This window comes from Bactrocera neohumeralis, chromosome 2 (assembly GCF_024586455.1).
Source record: "Bactrocera neohumeralis isolate Rockhampton chromosome 2, APGP_CSIRO_Bneo_wtdbg2-racon-allhic-juicebox.fasta_v2, whole genome shotgun sequence".
Classification (NCBI taxonomy): domain Eukaryota; kingdom Metazoa; phylum Arthropoda; class Insecta; order Diptera; family Tephritidae; genus Bactrocera; species Bactrocera neohumeralis.
This window is the reverse complement of record NC_065919.1, coordinates 16,319,558-16,338,225: the sequence shown is the minus strand read 5'-3', so window position 1 is coordinate 16,338,225 and position 18,668 is coordinate 16,319,558. Positions and strand designations below refer to the sequence as shown.

At 31.3% G+C, this 18,668-nt stretch overlaps 1 protein-coding gene across 14 annotated transcripts in view; it reads left to right on the top strand.

Annotated features, from left to right (window-relative positions):
* LOC126762754 (synapse-associated protein of 47 kDa) overlaps window positions 1-18,668 on the top strand; it is a 92,603-nt gene that overhangs the window by 70,047 nt on the left and 3,888 nt on the right. For 5 of the 14 annotated variants that reach the window (XM_050479774.1, XM_050479765.1, XM_050479803.1 and 2 more), the window contains 5 exons: window positions 2,721-2,818; window positions 3,196-3,296; window positions 5,647-5,921; window positions 5,990-6,108; window positions 8,216-8,512. In XM_050479774.1, coding sequence (XP_050335731.1) covers window positions 2,721-2,818; window positions 3,196-3,296; window positions 5,647-5,921; window positions 5,990-6,108; window positions 8,216-8,512 — 890 coding nt within the window. Of the gene's footprint in view, window positions 1-2,720; window positions 2,819-3,195; window positions 3,297-5,646; window positions 5,922-5,989; window positions 6,109-8,215; window positions 8,513-10,829; window positions 11,374-13,387; window positions 13,758-18,668 lie in introns of those variants that run through there. The other 9 variants (XM_050479794.1, XM_050479821.1, XM_050479784.1 and 6 more) reach the window with 5 other exon arrangements.

Sequence of the window (18,668 nt, the reverse complement as noted above, 5' to 3'; positions counted from 1 at the left end):
TTGTAAATATATATGTATGTATATTTTTCTATTAATTTTTAAAACTCTTTTTTGCTAAGTCAACTTTTATTTACGTTTTTTAACCATTTAATTGACTCTCTAAGCTTTTAAATTAACAGTTCGAGTAAATTTGTCAATTATATTTCCAAAAGCTCATGCAATTTGACGCTTAGCACATTTTATGGAAACGACAATAGTATTAAAATTTGCCAGGCGAGGCCCTGAAATAACTACAAAGTCATTAATAATCCAAAAATTGTTCTGCTAAAATCTTAAAAACAATTTTTCTCTATGAGAAACAATTCTTAAGAACTTTTAGATTCTCTAATAGAAATTGTTGTTGTTGTAGCGGCAGTAAACATTACTGAATTAGTTTCGAAGCATAATTCCGAGTTGACAGTCAGTTGCTGGTTAAAAATCCGGATCCGTTTCGGTTACTTTGAGCCGACTGTCGTGGGAGCTGCTCTAATAGAAATTCCCTATCAGTGTCCAACAATATAATTATTTTTATACAATATATAAATATGTATGCCCAAGAACTCCAAAGTTCCTTGAATTTCATAGATAAATGTACTTTAGACAAAAATTTATAACGGTTAGACTTTGGGTATTTGGGAGTTACATGGGTCTCCTCGGGTAAAAAACAGCATTTTTTCAACAATTTTTTTCTCATATAAAAAATTAAATATTTTATTAGAACTTTTCATTGCTACAAACATACACTAATAACAAAGAAATAGTTGTAAATGAAAAAAAAATCCTTCGGGCAAGTCTTTAAGAATTGTATCTCAAAGACTTGTGTAAAATTTAATGAAGATCAGTTGAGTGATTCTCGAGAAATCTTGCCAACCGACTTCACAAACACAGTTTCGAGAAAAACGCATTTAAAGGCGGCGCACTTAGCCTAGCTAGCCTCGAGCGCACAAGTACTCAAGGCTGTAGCTCCGAAACTATTACCCGGATCAACTTGAAAATTTAGCACAATATCCTAGAGGTATTGTAGAATTTAATAAAAAAGCAATAAAAATAGGTTTTTTGAAAACCCTAAACTCATGTAACCCCTTAAATCACTTCAAAATTAAAACTGAATATCTTGCTCTCGATACCCATATCTCATACGGCTTGTATCATCTTACTCGTATGGGAAAATAGCCCTTAAAAATTGTATACTCGCATGTAACAAACTAACCCAACCTACAGCAATAATATATTGTATACTATACCAGGGTTGCCTTTTATATTTCAAGATTAGAGCACACAACAAATATTAGTCATCGAATATCGCTTTATTTCTTTAAAAAAATGTCTCCATTAAGTAAGATCTATACAATTTTGCATGCGTTTGAACCAATTTTCGAAGCACTTTTGTCACTCTGATTCAGATTTTTTTTCCAAGACATGCATTCTGATCACATCAATCGACTTTTCAGGTGTCGAAACATCTTGAACTATTAGTTAGATGCGCAATTATTTATTATTATTATTGCTCAGCCGGTGATTTCTTCGACAATGTCATTCTCGAAAAAATAATTAGGGGTTTTATATAGTCTTGTTTTCTTCCCAAGTGGGGAATCTTCCATAGATACAAATACTCGTACTGCTCGCTAAAGGTACACCCTATTCGGGACCTTAACTTAACTTAAGCATTACATTCCAGGGCCGGCTTAGCCTATTGGCTCACGACATCAGCTCGCTATTCGCGGCTCTAGCTTCACTGTATCTTTGTCGTTCGGCTCTTTTTCGCTCTTGTAGTATCAGCGCTGTCGTCTCCTCCTTTGTATACCATAATTGGCCCGTTTGCAGCATATAACGCACTATATTATCAGGTGTTATGCGGCCTGCCACTTCCATCTCCAGATCCTGCCGCTCTGTTGTAAATCAGTAGAAAAATATATGCTCCGCACTTTCGCTACTGCTACCACAGAAAAAGCAAGTAACACCATTGTCAAGACCGTACCTATTCAGGTACTCTCTAAAACATCCGTGTGCTGTTAGAAACTGCGTCATGTAAAAGTTTATCTCGTCGTGATTTCGTTCCAACCATGCTTTTGCATTGCCGTTTAATCGGTGCATCCATCTTCCTTTTGCTGCTGTCTCCCAATTCCGATTTTGTCATTCTTATATGCTGACTTGTCATTCCTCTTTACGTCATATAGTCTCATAAGGTATATTTGTATGTAATCCAACAACAATTTTTTTCAAACAGTGTAGCAATTTATGATTTTACGATGCGTTATGACTCCGATGTGTATGTTCTCACAGCTGAAACGGTCCTGTTAAGTGCACCGAGAACCATAAACGATCCGTTAAAGAATCAGTATCCACTTTTTTCTACCTCACCTAAATAAATTGTATAATATAGCACCAAAATCATAAAGGATTTCAACTTAAAAAAAAAAAACATTTTTATAAATATAATTTTATTTTTTAATAATAAAACTTCATTTATGCGTAAATCCAACGTTTTATGTATTTAAATTAATTTAATTAATTATTTTATTAAATTTATCCGACTCTGAAATGTTGAATTTTGCATGCAAATTTTTGTATAATTGTTGGCTATGATTATGCAATTACAAAAATGCTTCTAAAGCATGCGAATTTTCCAGTTTGATGCACTTTTATCCTTATTTCTTTCGAACAACATTTTTTTTATATTAATAAATATCAAAAATTTCTGCACTAAACTAATATTTGCATTGCCTGCGTTCTCATTACAGCGCTACAGAGGGTGCTGATTCACACCCCGCTTCCGGCGGTGGCACCCCCACCGGTGATGAGGGTCAAATCGGACAGGGTAAGGGCGAAGAAGCGAACAGTACGTGTCACAGTACAAAATTGTTTATCAAATTGGTAACAAAATTAATGTGAACAATGTGCTCAATGTGCTTAACATGTTTTATTTGAAAAACAAAAAAATGTAAATTAATTCTTTGTACTTTGAAAACTTACATAAAAAAGTCTCAAAAAATGGAAGAAATGGTGACAGGTTACTACTAATGTGCTCGCTTGTGTATTTTTTATAAAATACTTTCTTTTCTTAAACAATATACTTATATTTAATGCATGTTACATAAACTCATTTGTTGTTTTTGTACTTTGTAGATATGAGCTTTGTGCATTTCCACAAATTCCCGTGCTGTTTTACTAATTTGTTTATTTTTTTATTTAATTTTTTTGCGTTGGAATTTACAGTTACCACCAAAGTAACACAGCAGGCAAAACACTTCGGCTCATTTTTGTCATCGGCCATAAATAAGGCGGGCGCCAAAATCAAGGAGACTGTCAAGGAGAATGTAAGTATAGACAAAACAAAAACATTTAAAGTAAAAATCGTAATTTTTTTCATTTATGAACATTTATATACAACGCAGATATATGTATATAACAAGTTCGATAACAGCCTGAACCCCTATAAGATAGACCGAATAGGTAGAGCTTTGTGATATGCAACATTCGGTTGCCTGTTGTGAATTTCGTCAGTTTTTACCATCCATCCATGTTGTTGTTGTTGTTATTCTAGCCGGTACCTAGTCCCCGTTAGGGTGGTTGTCGTCGACGTCATCTAACAGAAGGCCCAAGAAACGTGCTGTTTTGACGGGGTCGGACTAAAGGGAGAGGAGTGTTAAGTAGATGAGTGGGATTGGTTGGGCATGCAAAGAAGTGGCAAGTGTCATACGCAGACTCATTGCACGCAGGACATATTTTGGATATGTCGGGGTCTATTCTGGATAAGTAGAAGTTTAACCTGCTACAGTATTCAGAACGAAGCTGCGCAAAAGTCACTCTCGTTTCTCGAGGCAATTCGAGCTCTTCGTCTGCGATGGGTGGTGGGTTTGACTCCGAGTACGCCACTCACTGGAAGGGAGTCGGTGAAGGTGTTGATGGCTCCACTGTGAACAGCGGTCTGTGCTTGTCGAAAGTTTGTTGCGTCCGAAGCCTGTACGGTGTACTGCCTAATGTCGTCGACGTAATTGAGGAATGACCTCTTAATGTTCCTAGGAGGCGGTTCCGCTCCAAGCAGGTGACTGCAGGGGTGATGTCTGCGAAAGTATTAAAACAGAAACTGCCTGGAAAGGAGTTCGTTATGGTCCTTGGCTGGAAGCATACTGGCTTCACTATGTAGGGGTTCGATAGGTGACATCAAGAGGCATCCTGCCGTAGTCCGGAGTGCAGTTTTCTGATAAGTTTGAAGCTTCCTCATCTGCGTTCCACTGCATTCAGGCGACCATATTGGTGCGGCCACAGATCCACAGGCAATCCATCCATCATTGAAGGTGTGAGCCAGCAAGGTAGCAATAGAAGTACTACTCCCAAGTTCAGTGCAGCAATGCTGGGCTTGAGCTCGCTGATAATGTGTTCAAGGTTACTCACGCACTGTCTATTCTCTTTATGAAGTACACCAGACTACTTTGTTGTCCGTCTTGTTTGGGTGCTTTTCACAGCGAAATCGCCGGAAACGTTGAGTTTGGTATATAAAGTACTTCAAATTCATCAGATTTGGAACGTACTCGTCCTCTTACGCTTTACCGTTGAGTGTTTGTATCTCCCCTGAGATTTTAAGCGCTAGTCAACAATTCGAACTTGTGCGGCTACGAAATTCTTCTGGTGCAGAGTGGTACGTAAGAGTCCTCTGAACCCAATCTTGCCGCAATTGTAGATATTCTGACTGGACACTATCCTTGATTCTGTCAGATTAATTTTGTCAAAGCTATATGGTGAAAGACGAGGTGGGATTGTATAGCCACTTTCTCCTATACGGCCCGACTGTTGGCAGACCTTGCGCTAACGTGGTGAAATGGCTGGGCTTTGCTGCGTTAACAAATTTTGCGGAAAGTTTAAAGCATCGGTCTATGTGAGTCTGATGATCTATATTTAGGACTTTTTAGTATCGTCAAGAAAATTTTCCTTGGCCTTATCTTTTAATTAGTTTGATATTGGTGGAAATTGTAGTTGAAGTTTCTGACCTCATGAGAAAAAATGATATAAGTAGTATTTAACTAACATAAGCGATCCAACAACCGCTCTTTTATATCGCTCTGACAAAGGTTCCTTACCTTGATAAACCAGAGATCAAGCCCAAACCCAAGGCCGTTTTATATTTATTGGAATACTGTAGGTAGGAACTGTAGCTTTCCAGTGTTTAGTTATTCTGCGTTGGATTTCGAAGCTGACATTGTTGTTGGTATTAATACTGGTTCCAAGATAGACGAAATTATCTACAAATTCGAAGCTATGACTGTCAACAGTGACGTGAAAGCCAAGTCGTAGTCTATAGAAAGCAAAACTAACGGCGCGAATGCTGAGGCCAATTATATCTATATTGTGCCTTCTCGATTTAACTCTGCAGGTCGAATTATCCAGCAGTAGACTGAAAAAGTCGCATGATAGAGAGTCGCCTTGTCTGAAACCTCGTTTGGTACTGAACGGCCCGTAGAGGTCCTTCCCGATCCTGACGGAGCTCTGGGTATTGCTCAACGTCAGTTTAAACAGTCGTATTAGTTTTGCGGGAATACCAGCTCCTTTTCGTGCCCTTACTTTAAGTTTACGAAAATTAGCTCGAATTCGCTTCTTTATATAAAACTTATTGAACAAATTTTTTGCAAAAAAAAAGTGTAACGGTTTTATCGCATTGCACACCGACAGCCCATCCTCGAGTCATTCAACAAAGAACAGGAAGCCTTTATTAAAAGTCAGGGTGGCGCCGATTCCGGTGTCGCACCATGGATTGGACACACCAACGAGGCTAAGATTAAGGAGGAAATTCTCGGCCTCTCACAGGATCGTCGCAATTTCGTGCGCGCACCACCAGCCGGTGTTGATTTTGACTTCAACTACGATACAGCGTATCCCACAGCTATTGCCATAATGGCCGAGGATAAAGCGCTGGAAACAATGCGATTCGAACTGGTGCCCAAAATGTAAGTAAAACGACGCAAAGCCAAGGAAATAGAACATTAATTTTTTTTATATATTTATTTTTTTTTAGCATCACCGAGGAGAATTTCTGGCGGAATTATTTCTATCGCGTTTCACTAATTATTCAGGCAGCTGAATTGGGTACACTTGGCGCTGATGGCGTTGGTCAGGCCTCAAGCGGTGAAGACGGTAAGTTGTGTGTTAGCTGTGCGGTTAAAAGCTGAAGTTAATAATAATAATAAAAAAAAGTACATGAAGCAAGAAAAAATATTGCAAGTATGCTGTATCGTCTACTCTCTAATACTGTCATTTATTCTAACACCACTACTGTTACGACTTCTAATACTACTACTACTACTACTTCGCTGCAATGTATTCTACTTTCTTTTATCGATTAGTTATAACACACACTTTAAGCTTTCAAAAAAAATCAATATTTTTCCTTTTCTTCTTTTTTTATTTGGAATATATTTCTTATATATTTTGCGTAATTACGAGGCAATTTTAAATGAGTTACTTTTTTCACCAAATAAATTTCAAGTAAAATCATTAACTTGTAACTAGTCATTTTGTTTCGTAAACTTGCTGTCCAACTTCCTTCCTTACTACTACATACATACTATAATATAAAAACAACAACAACAATCCTGCGCTCTATCATTTTATTTCATGCATTAACCATTTGTGATAATTTCAAATAGATGACTACATATAGATATATGTAAATATATACATATTTTAATTTTACTCGTACTTTGACACACAAAAAATGCGTTTTTCATACATACATACATACATACATTTTAAAATTGCGGAAGTTTTTTTTTTTGTTGATTTCTGATACGCCAACAAGGCAATATTTTTTTCCAAACCACAGAGACTCACACATACATTAATTCACTCGCATACATACATACATTTGCCAACATACTCAAGTACATACATACGTGTAGTTGTTGCTTGTCGCATTTATTATTGCCGGAAATCAAAGCGTACATTAATCAATTCATGCGAAATCGATAGAATCCACTATAGCACGCCGTCTCGAGCAGTAAATCCGTCAATGAAGCAATCAATCAATCAATCTATCATACAACCGTTCAATATACGAAGTTTATATTGTTTTTGCTGCACTTTTATATATACACATGTGTCATTAAAACGCGTTAAACGATAATCTTGGTACTCCAAAGATACTCTGAAATCAAGCTGCTGCATATAATACCGTTATTATTTACATATTATACCCTGAACAGTGTATATTAAGTTTGTAAAAAATATTTGCAACACCCAAAAGAAACGTCAGCGACAATCTGCGTAACGGATTGAGTCGGTTTAGTCATGTACGTCTGTTTGTCTGCCTGTATATACGCAAACTAGTCACTCAGTTTTTGAAATCTTCGGTCTGAAATTTTGTATAAACTTTTTTTTTCTCTGATCAGCTGCTCATTTGTCGGAACCGGCAATATTGCATCACTGTATGCTACAGCTTCCTTACAAACGGAGCGATCGAAATCAAGTTCTTGTATAGAAAACTTTTTTATTTAACAAGTTATCTTCACCTTATTTGGTATGGATTATTGTCGAGGGTAACTGTACAAGGAATACTATGGAACATATAGATTGCATATAAACTGAGCGGTCAAAAAAAAGCTCTAGTATGGAAAACTTTTGTATTTGATAAGTTATTTTCACTTAATTTGGCATGGATTATTGTCGAAGGTAACTGTACAATCCCCGAGAAAATTGTTCAGATCGGACTACGGTGGCATATAGTTTCCATACAAACTGAACGGTCGAAATAAAGTTCTTGTATAGAAAACTTTTTATTTAACAAGTTATCTTCACTTATTTCTTGTAACGAAAATTTTAATCTACGAAGGGTATTCTAACTTAGGTGTAGCCGAAGTTAATCCTTTTTCTTATTTTACTTTAACTTTCATTTTTATACTTTCGAGATTGTGCTTTACTTACTAGTTTTTATATATTTTTTGTCCTTTAAAAATTAAAATTATCTTTGTTGTTTTATTTTAATTCCATATATTTTTAAGTTTTTAATCTATGCAATCTTAATTTTTTAATTATATTTTTTACCATCTTCTTTTATTTCATTCCATGTTCGTATTTCGTTTTCTTTTTTCAAATAAAAACCCAATTGATATCTACGAAAACAAAAAATATATGTATATAAAACGTAAATGAAACGCGTATTACCGATTTAATTCGAACAAAAATCATTTAAAATTAAATAAAATTAAATATTGTGTACATACATATGTAATATGTGGATTACCAGTTAAAAATACACAAACAGACAAGTCGCCAGCAAAAGCGGCCGCTGTTGCGGTCGGTGCAGAGCAAACAAGCGCAAATGATAAGGATGCCAACACAACAACATCGATTTCGCCTATATTTCAACAACCCATTGGTGTGGGTCTAGATAAGCCTGTGAGCCAAAAGTCACGGCACAGTGAATCGGAATTCGTTTCCGATTCATTTCACACAAATACTGAAACTGATTTGGAGGAAATCAAGGATGGCATGCGCAAATTGGGTATTGATAGTATGACAGAGCAAGCGCTCGGCAGCGATGGTAAGCGATTTTTTTAATTATTTTATTATGTTTTCATTTAATTTAATTTTGGTGTTTGGTTTACTCATCAATATTTGTGTTAAAGTGTATTTTTTTAAATAAAGAGAAGAATAGGTTTAGATAATTTTAAGTTTATTTTAGTTTTCTAAAAATTTGGGAATTGTAAAAAAAATGAATTTTTGTTATTATATTTTATTACGCATTTGCTATTAGCATAACAAGAGAGGAATGATTGCTGATTATATAGCGCAACAGACAAAAAAAAATTAAAAAATTAAAAAAAAAATTAAATATTTTAAAATCTAGTGCACAAATATTGTAAAGCTACATCAAATCTACACGCGGCTGGCAAAAAATTTTTTAAAATAAAATCACATTTTTAGGATTATTTTTTTATTATTAAAAATTACAATTACAAGTAAGACAAAATTATATAGAACATTTAGAAAAAAGTAAAATTTTTTTTATTTTCGGGAATAAACAGTTATTGTTAAAAATAGTAATGTGTATTAATTAGGCTATTGTTATTTTTATTTTTCTTAGTTTAAAAATTGGATATGAAAGTTTAATATTAGCGAACAGAAATATTGAAATATATAATAATATATAATATAGCTTTCTCAATAAACCGGTAATAATGAGTGCAAATATTTTTATTGCACTTCCCAAAAATGTTATTTATCAATTTTATGTGATTATGTCATAATTTAAGGTTATGTTTTATATTTATTTTTTCGTTTTTTATTATATGCTTTGAAGATATTTTGCACTGCTACTAACAAAAAAGAATTTAACATACTCGCAACTTTGTCTATAACAACAGCAATAACAAATATAAAAAAACTTACTAACGGTAAAATTTCTCGAATAATTATTTTTAATATAAAATAAAAAGTTGTTAGCAATAAAAAAAAATTTGGAAATTATTTTTTACCAGTATAAATTTGTCGGTAGGAATCATGAACATTAACAATTATCTAGTAATTCGAAAATTTAGAGAAATGTTTCTTTAGAACATTTTACGATCCTCTTGGATTAAAAAATAAAGGTATTTTAGATACACGCTTCAAATATTCCAACCATATACCGAAAAAATGTTTGTTGGAACGAGTCATATTTATAATAAACATGTTTCAATGCACTCATTTCAAAATCAAAAATAAAGATTTTTAAGACACGCTTTAAACATTCCGTATATATCGAAAAATGTTTGTTGGAACGAAACAATTTCTAAAAATTCTTTTTTTTAGAAACAATTTTCAATCCACTCGAATTTGAAAAATATCAGAAAATAAAGATACATGAATGAACATGACATTAAAAGGTTTCTAGTATGTCGAAAATCTTCAAAAATATTTTCTTTTAAAACATTTTCAATCCACTCAGATTTCAAAAATCTCAAAAATTAAGTTATTTAGCGACATTCTTTTAACATTTCAACCATATTCCGAAAAACTCTATCGAAACGAGTTATAAACATGAACAATTCTCTAGTATTTCGAAATTTTTAAAAATTCTCTTTCTTAGAAACTTCTTTCATTCCACTCGAATTCGAAAAATCTCATAAAATAAAGATATTTTAGCAACATTCTTTAAACACATCAACCATAAACCGAAAAAGTTGGTTAGAACGAGTTGTAAACATCAACAATTCTCTAGTATTTCGAAAATCTTAAAAAATATTTTTTTTTAGAAACATTTTTCAATCCACTCAAATTTTAAAAATCTCAAATATAAAAATATTTTAGCGACATTCTGCAAGCATATCAACCATATACCGAAAAAGAAACCTCACTAGAAGCGTCATTAGCATTAATTCGTGTCCAAAAAATCATTGATTTTTTCAATAATTTTCATAAAACGCTAACGACAATTTCATACGACAACACTTTTGCATAGTCCTTTGTACCAAAACATATTTACCGTTCATTGTGCCGAACTCGTCTTCAGTCTTTATTCACATATATTTTTTTTTCGCAGTTGTATTATATGTATGTATGTATATACTACAAAAGCACTGCTTTACATGCATTGTAGCAACACGTCTCTTTGCACTTTTCTACCAATGATTTTAATACTAGTATATAAACATGAAACAACAATTGAATTCGTCTCATTGCTAATTTGCGCTTAATGAAACAAAGACAAACGAAATAATATCAATTATAATAAGAATTCTTCTCTACAAATCAAACCAACAAACAAAACGAAACAACAGTGTAAATTGTTTTTTCTTACTTTTTTGTCTCATTTTTTCTCTCTCTCCTTCTTTTTTCTTAACTTATATTGGTTACGTTTACTACAACAACAATTACAGCAATGACATTTAATTATTAAATTGCTAGAAGTCACGCAAGACGAGCATAAAAAATAATATTATCTAAAAAATATATATATTATATATAAATAAAAAATTAGCATATAAAAGAATATGACCTAAATATAAAAAAAACTCATATATAAAAATATTAAATATAAAAAAATTTAATATGAAAAAATATCAAATAAAATATAAATGTTTACAACAAATGTAATAAAAATGCAACGTGCAATTGCGACTTAATAAAATATTTATGTAATTAGAAATAGGCGTTAAAAATTTTATTAGCGAACAACAACAAAAAATGAAAGATTCTAAATTGTCGAAAGCAACTAACAAGCGAAATAAAAATTAAAAACAAAATATTAACATGTATGAAAACAGACACACGAACACAACCATGCAAGCGCGTAACGTGTACAAACAAGTTAGAGCGTTTGCGTGGACATGATTGAAAAATTCTTCCTCTGCGTACTGCATATTAACACACAGCTACACAAACCCACATGTAGCTGCATATACATATGTATATAATTTATAGGTATGCATGCATAAGCCAGCGCGTTAGCAAACGGTTGAAACTACAGCAACAAATAGCAATAACTGAAACATACTGATTTTGCTGCATATGTACGTGCATACTCTTGTGTATGTATGTACATATGTATGTGTTACACTTAAAGTTTATAATTTCCTACATTTGCCATTAGTAAAATATACTCATACTCGCTACGACACATACATACATATTTTCAATTTAACATTCAACGTATGTATATCACTTATATAATTAAGTTTGTTTTTCGATTTTTTTTTAAATTATTAATATTTTTTAAACATATTAGTTTTTATTATTTTTTTTTGAAATTTTTTATTTTTGAATTTTTTTTTATTAAAAAAATTTAATATATTTTATTTTTTTTTACTTTTTATTCTCATACTCGCTACAACACATACATACATACATAGTTTTCCTTTAACATTCAACGCATATCACTTATACAATTAAGTTTGCTTTTCCAATTTTTTTTTAATTATTAATATTTTTTTTAATTATTAATATATATATATTTTTTTTCGATTTTTGGAATTTTTTTTTTTTTATATATTTTTTTTTTTTTTTTTTTTTTTGAAATTTTTTTTTTTTTTTTTTTAAAAAAATTTATAATATATTTTTTTTTTTTTTTTCCTTTTTATTCTCATATTCGCTACAACACATACATGCATACATAGTTTTCCTTTAACATTCAACGCATATCACTTATACAATTAAGTTTGCTTTTCCAATTTTTTTTAATTATTAATATTTTTGTTCTTAATTCTTTTTTATTTTTTTTAATATATTTTTATTTTTTTTTATTTTGAAATTATTTATTTTTTTTAATATATTTTTATTTTTTTTTATTTTTGAAATTTTTTATTTTTTTTTTAATAAAAAAATGTAATAGGTACATTTTTTTTTTTTTACTTTTTATTTTCATATTCGCTATAACACAGACATACATAGCTTTCCTTTAACATACAACGCATATTACTTATACAATTAAGTTTGCTTTTCCAATTTTTTTAATTATTAATATTTTTTTCTTAATTCTTTTTTATTTTTTTTTTTAACTTTTTTTTAACTTTTTTTAAAATATTTTTTTATATATATTTTTTTTTTGGTTATTGCAATTTTTTTATTAATTTTTTTTATTTTTAAAATTTTCTTTTTAATTTTTTATTTATTTTTAATTTTTTTCTTTTACTTTTTATACTAATACTCGCTACAACACATATAGTACATATTTTTCATTTAACATTCTTCGTATATCACTTATACAATTAAATTTGTTTTCAGATTTTTTTAATTATTAATATTTTTTTATATTTTTTCGATTTTTTTTTAATTTTTTTCTCATTTTTGAAATTTTTTAATTTTTTTTATATATATTTTTTTAATTTTTTTTTATATATATTTTTTTAATTTTTTTTTTTTTGGAACGTATTTTATTATTATTTTTTATTTTTTTTTATTTTATATATATTTTTTTTTTTTTTTTTATTTTTGGAACTTATTTTGTTATTATTTTTTATTTTTGTTTTTCTACCCTACTTTGCGTTTCTACTTTGGCTCTAGCACGCTTCTGTCGCTATTACCCTGCCTTTGTAAAAATAAGGTTCACCACTTGAATTTCTCACAGATTTTATTTGTTTATTTGCCTTGGTGCTCATATACGCTTTGCTTTTCTGCATTTTCCATTCTCTAAAATCAATAAAAAATTAAAAACAAAAACTGAAATTACAAATAAAAATTACGCTAAATTTTCATTTTTAGTTTATTTTAATTTTGTAGTAAACAAAATCACTTAAAAAAACTATTTATTTACTACAAAATGTCGCGCCTTTAGGCAAAAGTATACGAAACACGAAAAAAGCAAATGCTTATATTAGATTTATATGCTCCGTTTGCAAATTCGTTACAAAACAAAAACAATTTGACTTTACTCTAAAACAAAAAAATGCATAATTATTTATTTACTTTTCTTTTCGTTTCGTTTTTAATCATCTTGCAGAAGATTGAATGGATTTACGCTAAATTACTATGTATTTAAAGAAAAACAAAAAAGAAAATGTACCAAAACTAACAAAATTACAAAAGCAAGCAAAAACCAAAGTATCACATAAACTTTATGTAAACAAACAAAAATACCAAAAACAAAAATCGCAATGATTAGAAAAGAAACCAAACTCCCTGAAACAAAGTAATGCAATGAAATTAATGCAAAAAAAAACCTGCAATCCAACAAAAAGCAAAGCAAAAAGTATGTTTACCCAATATAGATAATACAAAAACAAACAAAAAAACATAAAAATGAAAAATTTAAAAAAATTACTCATAAAAAATACCAAAAGTCAAAAAACATAACAAAAAGATTTTGTGTGGTAAGTTTAGTATTGCTGATTTTACAAATAAATTACGCTTACAATACAATTAATTACACAATTATTATGCAATTATTTCATTATATACAATATATTATCAAAATTTCCCAACCAAAATTCACACATATTTAGCGAAATTATGATATTAGTCTATTAAAATTAATACAGTTACGAAATTTTTAATAAATACAAAAAACCAAAAAATAGTGAAAAACCACACACATTAAAATAAATCATATGTTCGTATTGCTTACTTCGTTTTACATTTATCGATTATCAATTATCGTTTGCTACTTAGTGCGTTCGTTATTTTTGTCTAATTGTGCTGTTGTTCGTTTCGTAAATGTTACATTTCCGTTCAAAGTTTATTATGTGTGTGTACGATTTTAGCTAAATTAGTGTGCGTGTATGTGTATTTAAAGAATACATTGTTCATGTGGCAACTCTTTTGGTTTTTAGTTAACCAATGATATGCAATGATATCTTCTGTAGTTAACTGCGGTTTGTTCCTTTAAATTTTTTGCCGTACATCTTCTTTGCGCTTTAAATATATATACTTTTTTCACATAACCTAAAATATTGTTTAAGAGGCTTATATTACAAATTTCATTTTCGTAGATATCCTTTAATTAAATATTTATATTTTTTCTTATTCTGAGAGAGGAAAGGCTTAGGAGGACACACAGCGCTTTATTGAAAATCGGTGTTTTGTTTTCTTAAAAAAAACACACACTAGTCGTTAAGAAAAATCAAATGTTTTCTATTTAATGTGAAATACAATCGATACCATTAAATTCCAAATATAACATCATTCAAATGGCCTCCTCCTTTCAGGAATGAATTCGATGAACCCAATTTTTGAGTACTTTTTCACTAACTCAAGCCCTATGTCATGAATAGCACGTTCAATATTTACTTCTAAAGCTTGAAGAGAGTCTGGTTTATTGCTAAAGACCAATGATTTCAAATAACCAGACAAGAAGTAGTCTAATGGTGTTAAATCACAACTTCTTGGAGGACATTCAATGTCACAATTTCTTGAAATAAACGGTTCTCCACTTTTCTCGCAAAAATTCGCCTGTTGCATTTGCTCAGTGACACGTAGTCCCGTCTTGTTGTTTTCAAGCTCAACTGACACCAGCTTCATTTCGAAAGTAGAACCGATGATTGCACCAGACCAAAAACCACACCAAACTGCCAATTTAGATGAATGTAATGGTTGTTCATGATTAATTTGTGGATTTTCGCTGAACCAGAATCGACAGTTTAGTTCATTTACCACACCACTCAAATGAAAATGAGCCTCATCGGCCATTTTTAAGCCACTCCGAAGGGTAAATTTTTTCACAAAAAGTATTTTTTTTTTTTGGAGGGGTTACACTGGCTGGCTTTCACGCCATACATAGGCCTATAGGTCATTTGTAACGCCAAATGAAGCTTTAATTTTAATACGAGCTGAAGTTTATGTCGTGTTTTTCTTCCGTCCCCTTACACATGATCTTGGCGATCCTGCATGCCGGAATTCCGTCGGTTGGCACTCTTGGCAATATTCTCAGCTATTTACCGAAACACTCTTGTGGCCTGGAATCCAGTATATATGCAGCTGGTCTATATCTACTGCCTTCCTGCTTATAATGACATTCTCTGACAAAATGCGATGTGAAATTATTGCTTTAATTGCCTTTTGGCAGTCGACGTATATATTGCGTTGTTAACTTTCTCAGCAGCTTTCCTGATGGCACCGACTTCTGCTTGTAATATACAGCACTATTCCGGCAGTTTGAAGGGTCGCCTTAGATCCTGCTCCGCGCAATAGATTCCGGCGCCCACTCCATCAGCCATTCTCGATCCGTCCGTAAGGATGTTGAAAGTTCCGCATGTGGATCGCGTGTCCTTGCGTCATCCATCCTCTTTTAGCGTGACTTGAAAACTTCCCTCTTAGATAAAACGTGAGCCTAAGTGGTCTATTTTATCCACCGACCATCCTGCCTATCGAGCCACGTCCGAAGGTGCAATGGGCATGGCCCCGCCTTCTAATAACTTTAATGTAAGTACATATCTCCGAAACTATTTAAGCTACAGCAACCAAATTCGCCTTGCGCAGATATTATAAGAACTCATACCGACGGTGTGAAAATGAATGGAATCGGATGGTAACCCCGCTCACTTCCCATATAACGGTACAGTTAAAAACTACTATCAATAACTAAATACGCCAGAGACATTAAATTTTTCCCCCGAGAGGATATGACAGGACTTTAAAGGACTCGGGGTAAAAATTGTGCAATGGGCGTGGCATCGCCCACTTTTAGGTGAAACTCATATGTACCTCGAGCCCCGCCCGACCGATTTCAACCAAATTCGGTGTATAACTTTCTACTGAGGTTCCTAAATTACAATGTGAAAATGAGTGAAATCGGGCTAAAACAACGCCTACTTCCCATATAACACAATTTGAAATTACGTTTGATCCTTTCACTTTCCTGTGAACAAATCAAGAAGCAATTAATATAACAGGATAAAACATTGCACGAATAATACCTTTGAAGTATGCCACCTCATGATCAAAAGTTGTATGAATGAAATTAAAACTTTTGAAGCTCCCAAAACCTATAGTTGACTTTTTACCGAAAATATCGGTCAATGTATGGGATATACGATTGAAATTCAGAGAGAATACTTTCCTGATAGCAGTATGTCTGTGTGGGTTGAATCGTTTCGATACTTCCTTTAGCCCGCATATACCTAATATAAAGCTTTTCGAACTTCCGGGTGACTGTATACCTCACATATCAGCCAATATATGAGTTATCTTAATAAAATTTAAACAGCGTGTTTGTCTTATAATGGTGCATATTTGTGATTAGAATGAATCGGATGAAACTCGCCTTTGACCCCACTTAAATAACAGGTCTTATGTACCTTAGCACGAGTATGAAATGTTCGGTTATACCCTTCCTTATTTGTTTTAATTTCAATTTGCACGAATGCGCCAAAAATGTGATTATGCCTGATATATCCTAGGATTATGACTTATCCCGTTTATATAATTTCTTTTTGTATACTTTTGTTAATAATTAACCAACTCACCACACAAAATACAATTGAAAATTTCGATTAAATTTTTTTATTAGTATGTGTATATTTAACTCCACTTTACCCCCAAAAATAGCGCTAACATACTTAATTGAGTATCGAAAAACCAAAAATTAAACAAAAAAATGGATTAATTAGGGAAATAAAATTGGAAAAAAATTAGATGCGAACTGCATTTTTTAAAAATTGTTTCTTCTTTCTTATTTCATTATTTTTTTTTTACTCCTTTGCATGTGTATATTTATAAATGCGTTTTTACTACTTTATTATGCTTGCAATCATTACATTTTGAAATATAAAAAACTTAAAAATATATTAGAGTTATTAAAAGCACACTTATGGATAATTTCATATTTTCAGTTTATTATTATATTTTTTTTATTTTAATAACTTGAATTGCTTTATGTAAAAAATCTGCTATTAAGGCGTTTGACATTTTTTGACGTTTTGCTACATACATATATTATTTTTTTGCCTGCTTTTTAGCATTTATTCCATGGATTTATTTGTGTATACATATACATTAGGGTATGCGTTATTTCACAAGTTGATTGTTCTCGTTTCTGCAAAAGCCCACTGCGGTTTCAGTTTTTGCCCTAAAAAATTATCAAAAATATAAATATAAATAAAATATAAAAATATAAATATAAATAAAATATAAAAATATAAACATAAATAAAATATAAAAATATAAATATAAATAAAATATAAAAATAAAAATAGTAAGCAAACTCTCCATTTTCGATCAAAATCATTTTATTTGTCTTGTATATAGTATAACACTTTTTGACTTTTTTTTTGCAAAGCAATTCAGCCTACGACTTTGAAAATATATTATTATTCAATAATAATAAGTACACCTACAACTTCGAAAATGTAATATTCTTATACAAAATTGAGTGCATTAAAAAAAGGTCTGAATAATTTTTCCCAAAAATCTACTACCTTAATAGTTATGCGCTGTTAAAGTTATACATAAAATGTACTGAGGCATTCAGGCAAGTGATTTAAGCATTCTGTGTTACTCATACGGCATGGTGTACATTCATATAATACAATGGATAGTACAGAATGCTGATGTACTATATACGTGTAAATTTAACTGTATAACTTTTAAAAGTTGGGTTTGTGGAAAAAACTAACCAGTTTTGAAGAGCATTCATACAAATGTCTTATATGGTAAATTTTGTGTTACTCATACGACGTGGTGTACATCGTGATGGTTGCTTAACTTTAACTGCGTATAACTTTTAAAGGAGTGGTTTTTTGAAAAAAATCATTAAGACTTTTTTTGTAAAGCGCTAAATTTTGTATTCGAATATAACTTTTTCAAAGCTCTAGACTTATATGTTTGGCGCCAAACAGCGAAAACGCTGAACGACTTGCGCGCTGTTGTAAACTCGGCTATAGCCGCGTAGGCGGAAAGACTTATATCTTTGTGTATAAAAGATTTATGGCAAATGTTTTAAAAATCTCGTATATAACACATCTGAAAAGCTAAATGATTTGAGCACAGTTTAAATTTGAAAATAGCAAGCTTGTTTACGTTAGAAATTGTTTTTAGGCCAAAAACTGAAACTTCGTGGAGCGTTTGCAAAAAAAGGAAATCAATTTGTGAAATACACATGCAAATACGTGTGTAAATTTTTAAAGTATTTAACAATACATTTATGGCATGCGTTTAAGGTATTTTATAAAAATAATATAATACATAGTTATGTATGTATGTTATGTATGTATATGTATTTGTAAATACTATAAATATATTGTTAAATATGTAATAAATCTTCTAGCACATATTAAAAAAAAAACTAA